This window comes from Meles meles, chromosome 1, assembly GCF_922984935.1.
Source record: "Meles meles chromosome 1, mMelMel3.1 paternal haplotype, whole genome shotgun sequence".
NCBI lineage: Eukaryota > Metazoa > Chordata > Mammalia > Carnivora > Mustelidae > Meles > Meles meles.
The window spans coordinates 206,192,870-206,209,039 of record NC_060066.1 but is presented as its reverse complement, the minus strand read 5'-3'; the positions used below and the strand labels follow the sequence as shown (position 1 = coordinate 206,209,039).

Here is a 16,170-nt window from a genome sequence, read left to right as displayed (position 1 = left end):
CAATAACTTCTTCCTGACCCTTTGTTTTGACTCTCAATTATTTATTTTATAGATCATAAGGACCCGCTGATTGAATCCTATCTAGACTTAAAGACGGTCAGAATGGAAAAAAATGTCCAGAAATTATTGGACGCAAAACCTGATATGCCAACTTTCTCAAGAATAGAGATCGCAGCGGTAACCAAAGAACGTTTCTCTCTGCAGTGACACGTGGAGAGGGTGGGCGTGAGGGCAGACGCTAGCCGGGTGCCCTGGCACGGCCGCGCACATCAGTGGTTCGGGGCCAGGCCTCCCTGGGAGCCCAGCGTCTGCACCGCCTGCTCGGGGCTTTGCTGAAGCAGCAGCCCCAGGTCTGAACAGAGAGGTTGCTTTCCATTCGTGCCCAGCGTGTTAAATCATTGCACAGACAGAGGGCCGGAGCAGTGTCTGGCGGGCCCTCCTTTCCACGTGATGTGTTAGATATGTCCGGCAGGAAATACTCAACAGGTTGATTTTTAACATTGTGCCATGAGTTTGCCTGAAGTTTGCTTTTCACAGCAAACCAAGAAGCATGAACACATAAAGAGTAGCAGGAGGGTTGATTAAGAGGACACAAATTCTAGAGACAGAGGGACCCGTGTCAGAATGCCAGCCCGGCCACCTGCATGACCTCGGGCGGGCTCCTAGCCTTCCTGGGCCTCCCCTTCCCAGCTGCGAACTGGTGAGAACCTAGAGGTGGCTGGGTTAAGTGCTTATCCCCACGTCCGGCTCACAGCAAACACTTATTAAGTGATAGCTGTTAGGATTGTTTAATGGTATTTAGATAGTGTCCCTCAAGAAAAGCTTCCTCTCTTAAGGGAAATAGTTTTATTTGCTAGGATTTTCAGAAGTGATTTGACTGTTATGTTGAAGGTGCCCTGTACCTTAAATGGGTATTTGATGGGCGCCTGATTGACACTCGACAATGGACAGCTTGGGTCAGTGTCAATCACAGAACCTGCTGGGCGTGGCTTCCTGCCACAGCGGCAGCTAAACCAGGCAGGGGCTTTCAGAAGCCCTAACAAAGTCATCCTTCGCTGTACTAACATTCCCCTGCAGTCTCTCCAGACACTTGCTAGGGGTGTGGGTCTTCAGGAATGTGTTGGCTTTCTGGATAAGCTCTCCTTCTCTGCGGTAGGAAGTAGAGGGGCAGTCTCTAGGCGGGAGCTCAGCGGGCTCTCATATCCTGACCTGCTTCCAAGATTTACCTTCCCGCCTAGCACTGACCCTATGCCGCGAGCAACACCACAGAGCAGGAGAGCCCCCAACCCGCTCAGAAGACCTCAATCCTCCAAGGTTGCCAAAAATGGAAATTAAAAGAAGAGAAGGAGTAGGAGGAGGGCTCGCTGACATCTGGGCTAAGCCATCATTTATTATTCGGTCCTCCCAAGAGCCTTGTGTTGGAGTTACTATCATGATGCCCATTCTACAGATAAGAAAAGTTCAGACTTCAGGCAGCCAAGTATGTCACCCAAGGTCACAGCATAATGACTGATGAACCCAGGCCTGTGTCTAGCTCCCTGCTAGTCTGCAGAGAAGGGCATGGGGACTGTGTGATCGAACCTTGTAGATCAGACTCTGCCTTAGGTGACCATCAGGAAAAGAAGGGGACCCTGGAGCGGGGTACAGAGGACAGCGCCCAGGGCTGGAGATGCTGAGCGGCAGTTCAGGCTCTGTCATTGTCAAATCCCCTCCTTCATGCTCAGCGCTACAGACATAGAGACAAATAGCCCACGCCCATGCTTGTCTATCATAATCACTTTCTGAGCCTTTGCATTTTTGTAGTCGGGTTTTTTTCATCTCAGAGGTTTACAGTGGAGTGCCAGCCAATGCTGCGGGCCAAGAGATGCTCGAGGCGAGCTCTCAAAACCCAGTTTGCTTTTTAGGGAGATTTATTATAGCTATTTGTGGTCCTTCAGACTCCCTGATCTGTCTGGTGGCTTTTCCGTCCAGGCAGTAGAGACTTTCAGCAGCCAGCTGGCTGAGAGGGTGGTCATGAGCGCACAGCTGGGAACACCATTGGGCACTGTTTCTGGAGTGGGTCTGAAGGGGTGCTCGCCCAGCAGCTTTCAGCACTGGGAGAAGGTTTGGCCAAATTTGGTGACAGTGTAGTTTCTGTTGCCTAAAAAATGCGATTCCTTTAATAAAAGGAGGAAAGCTACTTTCTCTGCCACTCTGTGTCAGGTTCCATGCTGGGCACAAGAAATGGAATAGTGAGCAAAGAGTAACACGACCTCCGTTTTTATGAAGCTTGTCTTCCAGACTAGGGTTTCTCAACCTGAGCACTATGGGTATTTGGGGGCAGGTAAATTCTTTGTTTGGGAGGCCATCCTAGGTACTGTGGGATGGTTAGCAGCATCCTCGCCCTCCACCCTCTGGATGCCAGTAGCACTCCCCACCTCAAGTTGCAACAACCAAAATGCATCCCAGCATTGACAGAGGTCCTGGGGCATGCAGGGGAGTGTGGACGTAATCGCCCTTGACTGAGAGCCGCTGGTCCAGAGGGAAGACAGACAGTAAGTAACTAGAGAACAAGGCAAGTGAGACTCCCGCTCTGAAGGGTGAGAGCACAGTTACCAGAAAGCAGTTCACAGAGGAATCAGACGGGCTGGTCAGGAAGTGAAAGGAAAATCAGCTCTCTCGAGTCATTCTTTGGTAACCACGGTGTTTTAGCTCCAGGATGGAGACCTTCACAGTGGCTTGCCAAGAGAGTTTTCACCTCTTTCTCATTTCAGCCTCAGAATGGCCTTGCCAACTCAGGCATCCCGCCCATGGAAAAGTCAGGGAAAATGGATGTGGCTGAGGCTTTAGATCTCAGTGAAAAGCTGGTAAGTACCTACAGCACCGTCCCCTCCCATCCCAAGCTGGGTCCCCCGCAGTCACCGTTAACCTCCGGAGAGTATAAGTAAACAGCAACCTCACACGTGTATTTAGTTGTAATAATAGCTCCGTGAGACCCATCCACTCTCCCAGCATGGGTCAGACATGGCATTGTCCAATTCCTTGAAAAACTAGGCAGTTAGAATGAATGTTTATGCCTGCTATCACTTTTCCTCCTGGTTCTCAAAAAGGCATAGAGTAAAGGGATGTGGAGTAAATGAAAGTCCTACTGCAAAACCCAGCGGCTCTGGCTTCCAAGCACAGCTGTGTTCTCGGCAATTGTAGAGAACGAACAACACAGAATTAGGTGTTGGCTTCCTCAAAGCAGCCACCAGCAGCCTTGGGCCAGGCCCCTTACCAGCCAACGCTTTCCTTACAGTACATGGACATGAGCAAGACACTCGGGAGTCTGATGAACATCAAGGACATGTCCGGTCACGTATCCATGAAATATCTCTCCGCCAAAGAGAGAGAGAGAGTCAACCAGCTCCGACAAAGGGACCTCGATCTGGTGTTCGATAAGATCACCCAGCTCAAGAACCGGCTGGAGAGAAAAGAGGAGCTTTTGAGAGGATACGAGAAAGACATTGAACAACTCAGGTACTGCCGGTGACCTCACAGAAAGGGCCAGCTGTCCGTTCTCACGGCTGAACCTCAAGGCAGGGACAGACACAGGTCCGGGGCAGGCAGAGGACTTGGGGGAGAGGAGCAGAGGCTCTTCGCTGCAGGGGGCGATGACTAGGGCCCGACAGAGGCAAGTCTGTCCGTGAGAAAGCAGCGGCCAAGGTGCTCAGTGTTCGTTCTGTCTGTCTCGCCACGAACGAGCTGCACCTCTTATGAATCTCGACTTAGGGCTCCCCTTCCATACTTTCCACAGCTCGCCCTATTCCAGTGGCCGCAGTTCCCCTGTGCCCTCCCTGGGAAATTGGGGGGCGGGTCTGACAGCATACCCTCCCGCTACACTAGGTACCCAGTGGGCTATTTATTCTACTCTCTACGCCCCACATCTGCTCGCCATAAGCCACCAAGTCAGCCGCAGACAGAAGCGTTCTGAGACCCTCCCAGGTTGGGGACACGGTTGAGAACGAGGAGGGGGAAACCAACTGTGTCTGTCCCGTGCGCTCAGGCAGAGCAAAGCGTCCATGCAGATGTACCAGTCGCAGATGGCGAAGCTGGAGGACAGCATCTACAAGGAGGTGGAGGAGAAGGCTCTGCTGAAGGAGGCCCTGGAGCGCACGGAGCACCAGCTGCACCAGGAGAAGCGGATCAACAGGGCCATCCGGCAGCAGAAGGTGAGGGCTCCTGGCCTGGGGCAGAACCTCGGAGGCTGCGGCCCCTTGGCTCCCTTTAGAAACAGCGAAGAGAGGGCCCAGGGGGTGCGGGCAGCACGGAACACATCTACGGAGGCAAAGGGAGAGGACAGAATGGCTTTAGCATCTCAGACGCACCTAGCGTCAGATCCCAGCGTCAGATCCCAGCGTCAGATCCCAGCTCCACACTTACTGTGTCATCCCAGGTGGGTTCCTCAACCTCTCTGCAACTCAGTCTAGCTCATCGGTATCTTTTTAAATCGTAGCTATTGTTTGAATTCTCAGGTTCTTCCAGGTGGTAGGGATACATAGATGAACAAGAGATCTGTGAATTAAGATTTGGGTTCACTGTTCTGAGTGCTGGGAACGTAGGTGGCCTCCAGTAAATATCGGATGGATGGATGCAGGGTGGGCGGATGATGGATGGATGTCCTGGAGACCGGATCCTTTAGTGCAGAACAGACCGCTAAAGAGCTGACTTCAGGATGATTTAAGGACTTAAAGTCCCTGCCTATCGGGTGCTCAGGCTACGGCACCCAGAGGCAGGCGCCCAGCCAGCCCAGAGCACTCCGCGCGTGCTTTCCAAGTGGCAACACCTACACCGAGTTGCAAAGGAGAGTCGGAGTGTGTGTACCAGAGGCATGGGCGGGTGTGCGTTCCGGGCTCTGGGAACCCCGGAGGAAAGACAGGAGGAGGAGAGATCTGTCTCGCAGCATGAACTGGGTAGAAACATCGCCTTGAGAAACCAAGATTCCAGACTCAGGCTGGTGATCCAGCCCAAAGCCCCCTCCCCCCTCGCCTTGTTACCTCCTCTGTCACAGGGCACAGGAGTCAGTCCTGGGTTCAGATCCCCCCACTCGCTAACCCTGTGGCCTGGTGCAAATCCAGTCGCCTCTCTGAGCCTTGCTTCCTCACCGGGAATTGGAGCTGAGGGCACCTGCCTTGCAGGGTTGTTGGGAAGACTGCTCACGAGGCAGGCACCCTCCCTGTCCAAGCTCTTGCAGTGTGAACTCACGGGCCATGTGGTTTCAGAAGCTGAGGGACACTTGTGCTGCCTCGAAAGCATCAGCCCAGGGCCTGGCCCCGGCACATGGACGCTGCTATCCTCCACATGGCCAGAGGCCTGCACGTGTGGTGGCCGGGGCAGGCTGTGCCTCAGACCCAGGAGAGTCGCAACTGACAACCAGGCACCATGACCCGCACCCAAACAAACGCTTTGGAAGTGCCCCAGCAGACCTGGGCCGGCCCGGTGGTCGGCAGAGTGGCTCTCCTGTCTTCTCTGCAGGTTACACCCAGGAGCCCTCACTCCTACACCCATTTCCCAGCCAGACTCTCCCTCATTCTTAACTCTTGCCAGAGATAGAGCAGATCTCAAGGCTAAGACCAGGCAAACAAGGAAAATTACCACAACTGCCATCTCATGACCATCCAAAGGCACCGGGCGCCCCCTGCGCCTTGCAGCCCCAGTCGGGGTTACTAATGCCGCGATAGCTTGGCCAGGTTGCTATGATGAACCCGCTTTTACAGATGAGGAAACTGAGCCTCGGAAAGTTAAGAGACTTGCCCAAGTTCTCACTGTAGCTGGTAAGCGGAGCTAGACCCGGCCCCGGGACCTCTGACCCTAGTTCCTGTGTTCTCTGCTGGCCTCTCTCCATTCTTCTTGTAAATGTTCACGTTCCTGACTCAGGGCTGTGTATTTGTGCATGCGTGCTGGCGTGTGTGCAAGAGTATAGAAGTGTGCATGCGTATGCGCTGCATGTGTTTCTGTGTGTATGTTCGTATGTGCGTTTGCATGTGTGCCTGTTTGTGTGTGCGTTGCCTGCATAAGCTCTAGGAGGCCAAGCTGCAGAAGGCTCTAGAAGGACCCCCTCCTCCCCAACCGGGAGGCGCCAGTTAGATCAGTTCCTTGCAGGAAGCTGCCCTCCTCCATCCTGCAAACCCTCCAGACAACAGGCTCCCTGGCCTGTAGCCCTGGAAATGAAAGCAGCCACCCTTCTCTGAGGGAGCCCCAGATGCGGGGTTTCTCGCATCCATGGCTCTGAATTAAACATCACAGGCCTCAGGCGAAGGACAATTTCCTTTCACACCACGCAAAGTCAGGGAGAGCTGGGCCAGTGACAGAGCTCTGACTTTTCCTTTGATGTGCCCTCTGGAGAGGTCACCCCTCCCTCAGATCCCCCCCCATCCCGGTCCTCCCCAGGACTTGGCAGGCTAGTCCCCAAAGCCGAAACACCAGACCACAGAATGGGGCAGCAAAGGGCCCAAAAAAGGCCATTGTCATGTGCTGGCTAAAAATGTAAGGAAACCTGAGGATTTACATAATCAGGCTCTCCATGCATTATTCATGAGCTGCCTCATTCATACACAATGCAAGGGCCTTGCCAGCCTGTTGGACACTAGACATCCTTCTGTGCGGGAGGGTCTAAGACGGCCGAGTCGAACCTGCCTCTGTGTCCCCAGAAGAGCTGGAGCTGGGAACATTCAAATTCAGGGACTTCACAATTTAGGGAAAGGTTATAGAAAACTATAGCCTCAATCACGGCCGCGCTGATGGCACCGTTCACTAGCACTTCCCGAGTGGCAGGCACCTGCCCCACGCTGCACGCTTCCTCTCTCCCGTGGACCCTTCGAGGGATGCTGGCGCCCGGCCGCCCATTCAGAGAGGCTGGCAAAGAGCAGCGTCAACTCGCTGCCCCGCAGCAGAAAGGGGACTAGCTCCCCCACATGCCCTCCCCAACTCCAGTCTGCTTCTCCACACCTGGTGCTCTCTGCACCTCCCTTTCTAGGAGCCTCCCTCCCTTCATCCTCCACTCACCATCTTTCCTGTGGTTTTCAGTCCAGGACTTGAGTTCGCACTTAAGGTTTGTTATTTATACGTTGTCAGAAATTCCTGTTTGTCGGGAAATAAAAACCCTTAAATTTTGAAGGTTTGCTGGATTCTAAAGGGAACTTGTATACGTCTGTCTTGGCCACAGTTCCTGCCAAGGAGTATAGCCGTCCTTCAAATGGAAGTTCAAGGAAAATGGGATTCCTTTTTGTTTTAAGTTTTATGCCTAACATTTTCACAAGGACCCTGAATGTTCACAGTCTCATGGTAAAAGTTCATCTATTCATAGAGAAGCAGTGGTTGAACCACTAGGTAATGAAATTACTCCCTTTGAGCTCCAAACCAGTACCCCCCCCCCCCAAAAAAAAAGTTTTAAAAAGTAAGATGTACTTTCTAGTTGGATGTTTGAACATCTCTTCACCAAGCTGAACTTCCTGGAATCATACTTCCATGCTCATACCTTTGGCTGTGACCATGAGCCTTGATATGAAAGCTTCCATTCTGGGCATTCCCAGAGAACCTTGCGTTCATCCACTCTGAACTCGAGCTCCCTCCATGCGACAGGGGCACAATGACAGTGGCCCGGGCGGTGCTCAGTCTCATCCACTTCCCACATCACTAGATAAGGCAGATGTGACTCTCGGTTCAGAGGCAGCCTCTGGAGTCCGACAAAGAGGGTTTAAGCCCCACCTCCGGCCTCGAGTGACCCTTGGATCTCAGAGTCCCGGACAACCACCGCCAAAAACGGTAACAACCGGACGGAGAGGGTTAAGTGCATAATGTCGACAGATCCCGGTGCCTAGCAAGCATGGTTACTATGGGGGAGAGAAAGGACAACTTCGGACGGGTGGGGAGAGGCCTGCATTTCTGTCCAAGAGCTTCCTGCCCCGGACACCGGCCACAGACCCCAAGGCGCTCTCCCGGGCCGCCTGGAGCCAGCGGCTCTTCTGCAAAGCTCCTTTAAGGCTGGTGAATACAGTCAGGGCTACGGCCAAGAAGAGCTCAGATCCTTTTTATGAATGGGTTAAAACTGGAATTTTCAAGAGGTGATTTTTAAATGCACGGAAGTTGCCATTTGGAAGCACGCACTCCCCTTCCAGGCCCTTTATTAGGGCTTCAAGTGTGAGAAAGGTTCGAGTCTGGCTGGGGAAGCTCCTCAGTTCTCCTGCCAATCAAGCCTCCAGCCAATTAGATCCTGGCCAAGGGGCGTGGCCACAACGTTGGTGGGGCTGGACCTTCCTTGTGCTTAATTAGCTCCGGTTTCCCATCTGGAAGGTGGGAGTAAAGGGGGCGCCCCGCTCAGTGCGTTCGCTTCAAGGGGAGAATGGATACAAGGTCCTTGGCACACAGAACTACTCAGTACGAGCGCCTGTACGTCATCGAAGTCATCGCTATCTTATTTAAATCCGAATCTTCCAAAACCATCTTGGGCCCAGGCATGCTCAAGACCCAGATTAGCTCAGTGTCACTTGCTTGATTTTTGACCAAGAACTAGGAATCGGTAGGTCGCGCGTAGTGTGGGGACGGGGGTAGGCAGGGGTAGGGGCAGTACACTTTGGCCCACGCGAGGACGAGAAAGTAAAACGTGGTTAGGGCGGTACTGCGGGTGGATAGGGGGTGAGGGCCCTCCCGGCCCTTCATCCCCTGCCCACCAACTCCAGTGAGCCCCAGGGTCTCCCAGAAACCTCGGAGGTGCATCCCAGAATGGAACAGGACCAGACACATTGAACGCTCTCTTGCTCACCTGCTGTTTTCACTCAGGAACGTTTAGAGGATCACGAACAGAGAAATGCAAAAGAGTCAACACCTTGCAACTGTTCCTTCAAAGAGAAAGAGAGGCAGGTATGGAGAGGTCTTCTGCTCTCACAGCGACAGGTAGATATGGCGTGTTCACAGAGTAGAACCTGGTGGGGGGTACAAGCCCCTTGTGCTGTGCCAGGAGCGCCCACACACCTCCACCCCCTCCCCTTCCCCCTCCACCTGGCCCTCCCTTGCCTGCGGTCCAAGCAAATGAACCTGAGACACAGGCAGGCCTCCAGCCCACTATGTGGAGGTAAGGCCCGGGGAAGGGCAAGTGCGGTTTTGGCGGAGCAAGCTCCCTAAGCGCTAAGTGACCCCGGGACTTGGAGCCAGGTCATAAGAAGAGAGGAGTGGGGAGCCCCAGGAACCCCTGCCCTTAGAATGAAATAAACTGGTGCCAGAAGGGGAGGAAAGTGGGCCCAAAATAGAGCCAGGAGTGAGGAGGAAGGTGCCAACTGTAACGACCTTCTTACCTGCCAAGGGGGAAGCCGTACTTGACCGGGCTTTCTGGCAGCCAGTGGGAGCGGGAGTTCACAGACCCCGAGCTCGCAGTGTCCGTGAGCTACTTGGAGACAATGCTCAGAAGCGTTCTTAGAATAAGGACAGTACTGGATTTTCCCCTAGAGAGGACAGTGTGTGATATAAGGAACAACATCTCTAAGAAGAACGGGGTACTGTTGGCTGGGCCACGTCTGAGGACAGTTCTTGAGACAGACTGATGTCTTTACAGTCCAGTGAGTTCAGGAAAAGCAGGTGTCCAGGGGGCCAGGATCTGCCCTTCAGTGTCCAGCCATCCACTGGCTAGACTTAATCCAAGGAAAATATTTTGGAGCAGTGCTCAAACTGGGGTTCCCTAGAGCCCCTGGGTGCCGTGGAAGAGAGTGATTCTCAATATCCCCCACCCCCCCACACACATACACGTTGTTCTCCTTTCCCGCAGAAACGTTCCCCTTTATCTGCTTCATATGCCCAAGTTCCTCATGGGATTCTGCCTAAAGCATTCTGCTGGGGGTGGGGATGGAAAAAAGGAAGGGAGGCTGCTGGTTTAAAAATTACGGCTTTACAGATACCTGGGAGTTTGGTTGGGGACAGTCTTCTAAGCTTAGCTCCTCTCAGCGGAGCCTGTGATAAATGTTGAGTGGCCGCAGGCCAGAGGGCGACTCCGTTAAATACAGCCCCTCAACCTTCTGAAACGGTTGCTTTAAGGGCAACTTGGCACCCTTTTTCTGGGAATGGAAGAGACTTCCAAGTACCCATGCCCTCTCCAGAAGATGGCGAGCTGGGGCCTCCCGGCGCACTTCCTCCATGACTTTCGGGAATACCCATAGACGTGCCAGATCTAGGGGCAAGAAAACAGGACGCCCAGTTCAACTGGAATTTCAGATAAACAACGAATAGTTATTTAGTATAAGTATGTCCCAAATATTTCATGAGACATACTTAGACTAAAAAGATTATTCCTTTGCACTCTGAAAGTCAGGTTTGACGGGGCACCCCGTGTTTCATCTGGCGAGTCTGCCCGCCGCTATTACGGAGCCCCCGCTGGAAGCCAAGGAGGCAGGCTCCGAAGCAGATGTCACAGAATGGCAGCCCACAGAGGCGTTTCATTTGGCTTCATTTGGGTTTTCTTTTTTGGGGGAGGGGGGGTGTCTTTTTTTAAGTAACATTTCCAATTAGGGCACTTTAACCAAATGCTCTGGATTTCTGGCTTCTCTGTGCAACTTGGAAGATCTGGGGCTTCTAGGCCCACAGTCTCCCACAGCCGCCATCTCCAGGCCCCTTAGAAAGGCCCTGGGCTTGTGGGTTTGCCGCCCGCCCCGCCCAGCTCACTCCACCCACTGCTGTTAGTTCCCCTGCCCCTGTAGGCGTCTGGCGGGCGCCTTCCACGGGGCTCAGGACTCTCTGAGAGACACCCCCTTCCGACCCCCTGCCCCATCACCTGCTGGGTGTCAGTCTGCGAGGGAGGCCCCAGCTCGCGCCCTCCGTTGGGTGCCCAGAGCCTAGGACACGCTCCTTTCTCAGCGAACTGTCCTGAGGTGCAGGGTCTTGCGGAGACCAGGGTCAGCAGCAGTCATGAAACCCCAGGGGAAGGGCGAGCTCCAGATTCGCCAGGAGGCTGACTCCCCAGCAGGCGCCCGCAGCCCCTGACAGGGAGGTCAGCCACTGCGGCTTCCTCACGCCCAGGCCGCTGGGATCCTAAGTAGAAACCCACGTCTTCAGCCCCTCCCCTGATCCAGGAGGCTCTGCTACTACCCAAAGCTGACTTGTCCCCCGGGAGGACAGCAGTAATCCTCCAGGGAACCTTGCTTGACAAGGCTCCCCCTCTCAGAATCCTCTGGAATCTGGAACAGACATCCCTAAGGACCCCAGCAGGACGGTGTGGCAGCGGGAAAGCCGGGCCTCCTTCCTCAGAGGCACAGGCTCACCCCACGCCCCATCCTAGGAAGGCCCAACAGTCCATCCAAATGGGCAACATCTGAAAGTGGGGGCCGGGGGGAACCACTTTCCTCTGATGCAGAAGGGAAAGAAGAAAACAAGCTAAACGTTGTCAATATTCTTTCTGTGTTCAAGAGACGAATGTTTGTAGAGACGGTGAAGAACAAGATGCAGAATTCAAGTCCCCAGGTGAGCTAGGAGGAGAAAGAAAGCAGTAGGACTTCAGCAGGAAACCCAGGTTGACAATAAGACCCCCCCACACACACCCGCTGTTACGCACTGAGCATTTAGTACGTGCCAGGCACCAGCGCTTCTCAGTCTTCACAACAGCACTAGGGGTAAGCATTGTGTTAGTCCCGCATTAGCAAAGGAGGTGTCTGAAACTCAGAGACTTCTCGTTACTCGCCCAGAGCCACACAGCTAAATAAGAGAGCTGGAACTCGTTGCCGATCTGAACACCCAGGTGAGCCCTGCCTCCCCTCCTTTAGGTGATCACCCTCGGGTTAATAAGCCTGATACATTTCGGGCACCTTGTCTCTTGAATTGCAAGGAAGGATCCCTAGAACATTCTTTTTTTAAGAGCTGGGAATCAAGACTCTGAAATTTGAAACATGTTGAAACACCGCCATTCACAATCCAGCCTCAGAGCTGGAACTGACCCAACCGCGTTCCCACGTCGCAGAAAGTGGAGGTGAGCTCTCAGGAGGCTCGAGAGCCAAACACGCGGCAGGGAAATAAGAAGCAGGAGCCACGTTCGCGTTTGATAAAAAGGTCACGAGAATTCTGAGACTACAAAATTATCAGTAAAAAAAACCCGAAGATATTCTAGGTAAGGGACATGTAGGGAAAATAGAAAACCTCTTCTCAACCAACACCCTTTTTCTAATTCGGGAAGGTGGTGACCCCCAGAGCAGGATGTGGAGAGGAGAGGGGGTCCCGAGGGCTCCCCGAGCTCCGAGACCTTCGCCAGCCCGCCAGGTGGGAATGAGCGACAGGTTTGCCACTTACCCACCCACCGGTAGGGATGAGCCTGGAGCAGGAAGGAACCGCTGAGAGGTTCGGTGACTAGGATCTCCTCGGTACGGAAGGGTCTTTGTGGTCCCGACCCAGTGCGGCTTGAGCCTCCCCTTCCTCTACAGTGTCCCTGGAGTCTTTAGAGGATAGCGGTCGCCATGAGCCCCTTGGAAAAGACAGGACGTGTAAAATCTGCTTTCACTCTTGCCCTCTCAGGAAAAGAGTCTCTATGCCTGGCAAGCCTCCTCCCTCCGTGAGAGGCTCTGGGTTTCTGTTTTCTGTCCTTCCTAATGCCATTCAGTGATTGTATATTGATTTCTATGGCAGCTAAAAGGAGTTTATAGTGGTTTGGGAGTGTTGTATGCTGAAGAGGACAACTTGTAGTTAAACTATATTTATTGGCCGCTAGTCCAGGCCACAGGCCACCGTCAGCAGGGGGAAGGAGGAGCGGACAAGCAGGTTCTGTCCCAGCCCTCGTTCATTCCAGGAATATTGACTGAGCGCCTACAACATGGTAGGTACTGTCCAGGCGTTGGGTTCAATCAGGAATTCTCAGTGGGGGCAGGTTCCCCCCGAGAGGACGAAAATAATTGTTGTAATGTGTAAAGCCCACGTATCTGTCAAAATTTCATAGGGATGGGAGCAACTAGGAAATGGGAGTCTGGGGAGGCTCCTTAGTTTGGGACAATAATGAGAACAAGGGGGAGCAATGCAGGCTTAAATCAAAGGAGAGACACAAAATCCCCGGCCTTTCTAGCTTCCATTGTTGGGCATTTTTTTCCCCCAGTAAATACGGTAGTGAATTAATCATCGCATACGACGCTTTGGGAACGAAGGTCAGCTGCCTGCGCTCAGGAGCCAATTTCACAAGGACACACTCAGTCCAGGGGCCAGGAGAGGCCTCCCCAGAAGCAGCGGCTTAAACCAAGCCCTGAGGCTGGGTGGGGCCTTTCTGGACCTCGCAGTCCCCGGAAGCGGCCTCTCCCGCGTGTCCTGAGTTCACTTCCACCTGGGTGTCACCATGTAGTGACCCAGTTTCTATCCCTGACCTTTTTTTTTTTTTTTTGAAGATCTAATTTGTTTATTCAAGAGAGAAAAAGTGAGCCAGAGAGAGCACGAGCGGTGAGGAGGGGCAGAGGGAGAGGGAGAAGCAGACTCCCCCCTGAGCGGGGGTCCCAATGCGGAACTCGATCCCAGGACCCTGGGATCACAACCGGAGACTGGGCCCCCCAGGCGCCCCATCCCCGCCCTTCCATTCCAAGGGTGAGGCGTGTGGTTCCCAGACACAGAAACCTAAGGCATGGCACTCACCTTTGGTCCCTGTTCAGGGAGGGTGCTGCGGGATTTCCCAGCCCTTCCCCTGACACGCCCCTGTGTCCTCCTCTTCCCAGGCCATCCGTCTGCCCTCTGTGACCTCCACCCCCACCCCATGCTCCTGGCCGATCTGGGGGCTGAGGGTGTTGGGACTGGGTACTCTTTATTTTTAACCAACCCCCTGGCTCCAGCTCTGAAGACCGGCTTCTCCCCCGGTCAGGGCACTGGAATTTGGGAATCGTCCATAGCGAGCCACTTTATGGAAAATCAAATGAAAAGGGATATAAAGGAGAGGTGGTTTGGGGGAGGTTTGGGGGCCTTCGCTGTCTGTTTTCCTTTTCACTGGGCACTCCAACCAAGATTTATTTTGTAGGCTCGTAGGTTCACCCTGAAATGCTTAGGATACAGTCTCAAAGCACATTCAAGGCCCCCTGTCAGCGGCTGGCAGGCTTCAGAAGGTGATTTTTATACCTCCTGAGTGAAAAGGGCTCAAGAGATGGTCCTGGCAGTCCCTTCCTTTAAAATCCACCCAGAGAGGGGCGCCTGGGTGGCTCAGTGGTTAAAGCCGCTGCCTTCGGCTCAGGTCATGATCTCAGGGTCCTGGGATCGAGTCCCGCATCGGGCTCTCTGCTCAGCAGCAAGCCTGCTTCCCTCTGTCTCTCTGCCTGCCTCTCTGCCTACTTGTGATCTCTCTCTGTCAAATAAGTAAATAAAAAATCTTTAAAAAAAAAAAAAATGCTTTAAAAAAAAAATAAATAAATAAATAAAATCCACACAGAGGGAGGCCTGGGAGGCTCAGTCCGTTAAGTGTCTGCCTTGGGTTCAGGTCATGATCCCGGGGTCCTGGGATCGAGCCCCGCATTGGGCTTCTTGCTCAGTGAGGAGCCTGCTTCCCCCTCTGCCTGCCGCTGCCCTTGCTTGTGCTTCCTATCTCTCTCTCTCACACAAATAAATAAAATCTTTTTAAAAAAATAAATAAAATAAAATCCACCCAGAATCTTCTCTGGGCCCCTGAGGAAGTCAGGATGGATATTCTGGTCCCTGTTTGACAGATGAGGAAACTAAGAGTCATGCAGTAAGTGGCTGAGCTCAAACTTGACAACCCACTAGCCCTCTCCACCCCCTCCCAGGGGTACCCCCAGGGGTACGAGACTTTGTGACTGGAGTCAGACACTTGCAGGAAGTCGGGCTGGAAAGAAACACGTGAGTTATGATCCCACAAACAGTACGTGCACATGTGTGAGAGGGAGACTCTTGAGTTGCAATTAAGGGAAACCTGCTCGGAAACAGGGAGGGACGCTTTTATAGGGGGTACAGGAACCCCTGGGTCAAAGGATTGAAAGAGGTCCCACCACTGAAGAGAACTGGTAAGCCCAAGGTCCCAGGCATCCATCTGTTCCCTCACACACGCACACACGCACACACACAAGCTCACACACCATATTCCTTCTCTGGGTCTCCCTGCACCCGCTCATCTCTTCTCTCTCCAGTGATCTCACTGGAAGAGATGACCTCACCATCCCGCCATTTAAAGGACCCGCGCAGGGACCCAATAGCATCTCAGAGCTTGTAACCCCAAGTCCTGGGCGCGATCATCTGCAAAGCACAGCCCGTGCCAAGCATCCAATCAACTGAGACCAGGGGCAGCATTGCACGCGGGGCAGCCGGGAGGAGGGGCAGTGCTCAGAAAAGGCCTAGAGGGAAGACACGCGGCCCTTAGTAAGAGCTTTCCAGGAGAAAGAAACTCCGACACAATGAATACGCCCATCAAAAGAAGCGCCTGCTTTCAAAAGCACAAAAATGTAAAAAGGGAAACTTATTTGTGTATCTGGCAGCGTGCTTACCTTTGGGTGGTACGGTCATTGTGGATCGTTTTAGCTTCTTTTACGCATCTTTCTCTCTCTCCCCCCCTCCCTCCTCCTCTCTCTCTATAATTATACATATATATAATTTTTTTTTTACAGCAAACATTTTATTTTGAGTAAAAAAAGAAAAATCATCCGAGTGGACCATTTTGGGATCTTGCCACAATTGTTTCTTCTTGCTCATTAAAGGTTGGAACCAGAAAAGCCACTCCAAAGATGGACCAAGAGAGGGAAATGCCCAAGAGAGACTCATCTAGCAAATCCAGCCAGAGCCTTCTGTTTTCTAAGCCTGGCGACAGGAACTAGAAACGTCATCCCGTCCGGCCCTGCGTGATCCTCCGTGAGTCACGTGTGTGACTCTCGCGTGTCAAAATTCTAAGCCGCTTTCATAGGACTTTTTCATGTTATCCTAGCATGTTGCTCCCCAGACTGGTGTTCGCACGATGCTGTACCACGGAGCATGCAGGGATAGGGGTTCTTTTTAGACTGACTTACGGATGTTTACATCCTCAGGCATATGAAGAATGTACGGTTGAAGCCCAGGCTCCCAGGCTTGGTAGACACGATGATGTGGCGTCACACCCGAGCTGTGGCATACCCACACACCCACCCCCGCGGAGCTGCGAGAAACCCACCACTGGCAAAACCCAAGACGAGTCCTGGGGCCGCCGGACGGAACGGCAACCTCGGGCAAGGCCGAGGCCGA

General features: G+C 53.2%; 1 protein-coding gene across 1 annotated transcript in view; it reads left to right on the top strand.

Annotated features, from left to right (window-relative positions):
* The window catches only part of FHAD1 (forkhead associated phosphopeptide binding domain 1), a 125,638-nt gene extending 109,468 nt beyond the window's left edge, over nt 1-16,170 (top strand). Inside the window, exons 28-34 of the mRNA XM_045979202.1 lie at nt 53-177; nt 2,754-2,846; nt 3,278-3,498; nt 4,025-4,190; nt 8,797-8,877; nt 11,407-11,460; nt 15,654-16,170. Coding sequence (XP_045835158.1) covers nt 53-177; nt 2,754-2,846; nt 3,278-3,498; nt 4,025-4,190; nt 8,797-8,877; nt 11,407-11,460; nt 15,654-15,770 — 857 coding nt within the window. The 3' untranslated portion in view covers nt 15,771-16,170. The remainder of the gene's footprint in view (nt 1-52; nt 178-2,753; nt 2,847-3,277; nt 3,499-4,024; nt 4,191-8,796; nt 8,878-11,406; nt 11,461-15,653) is intronic.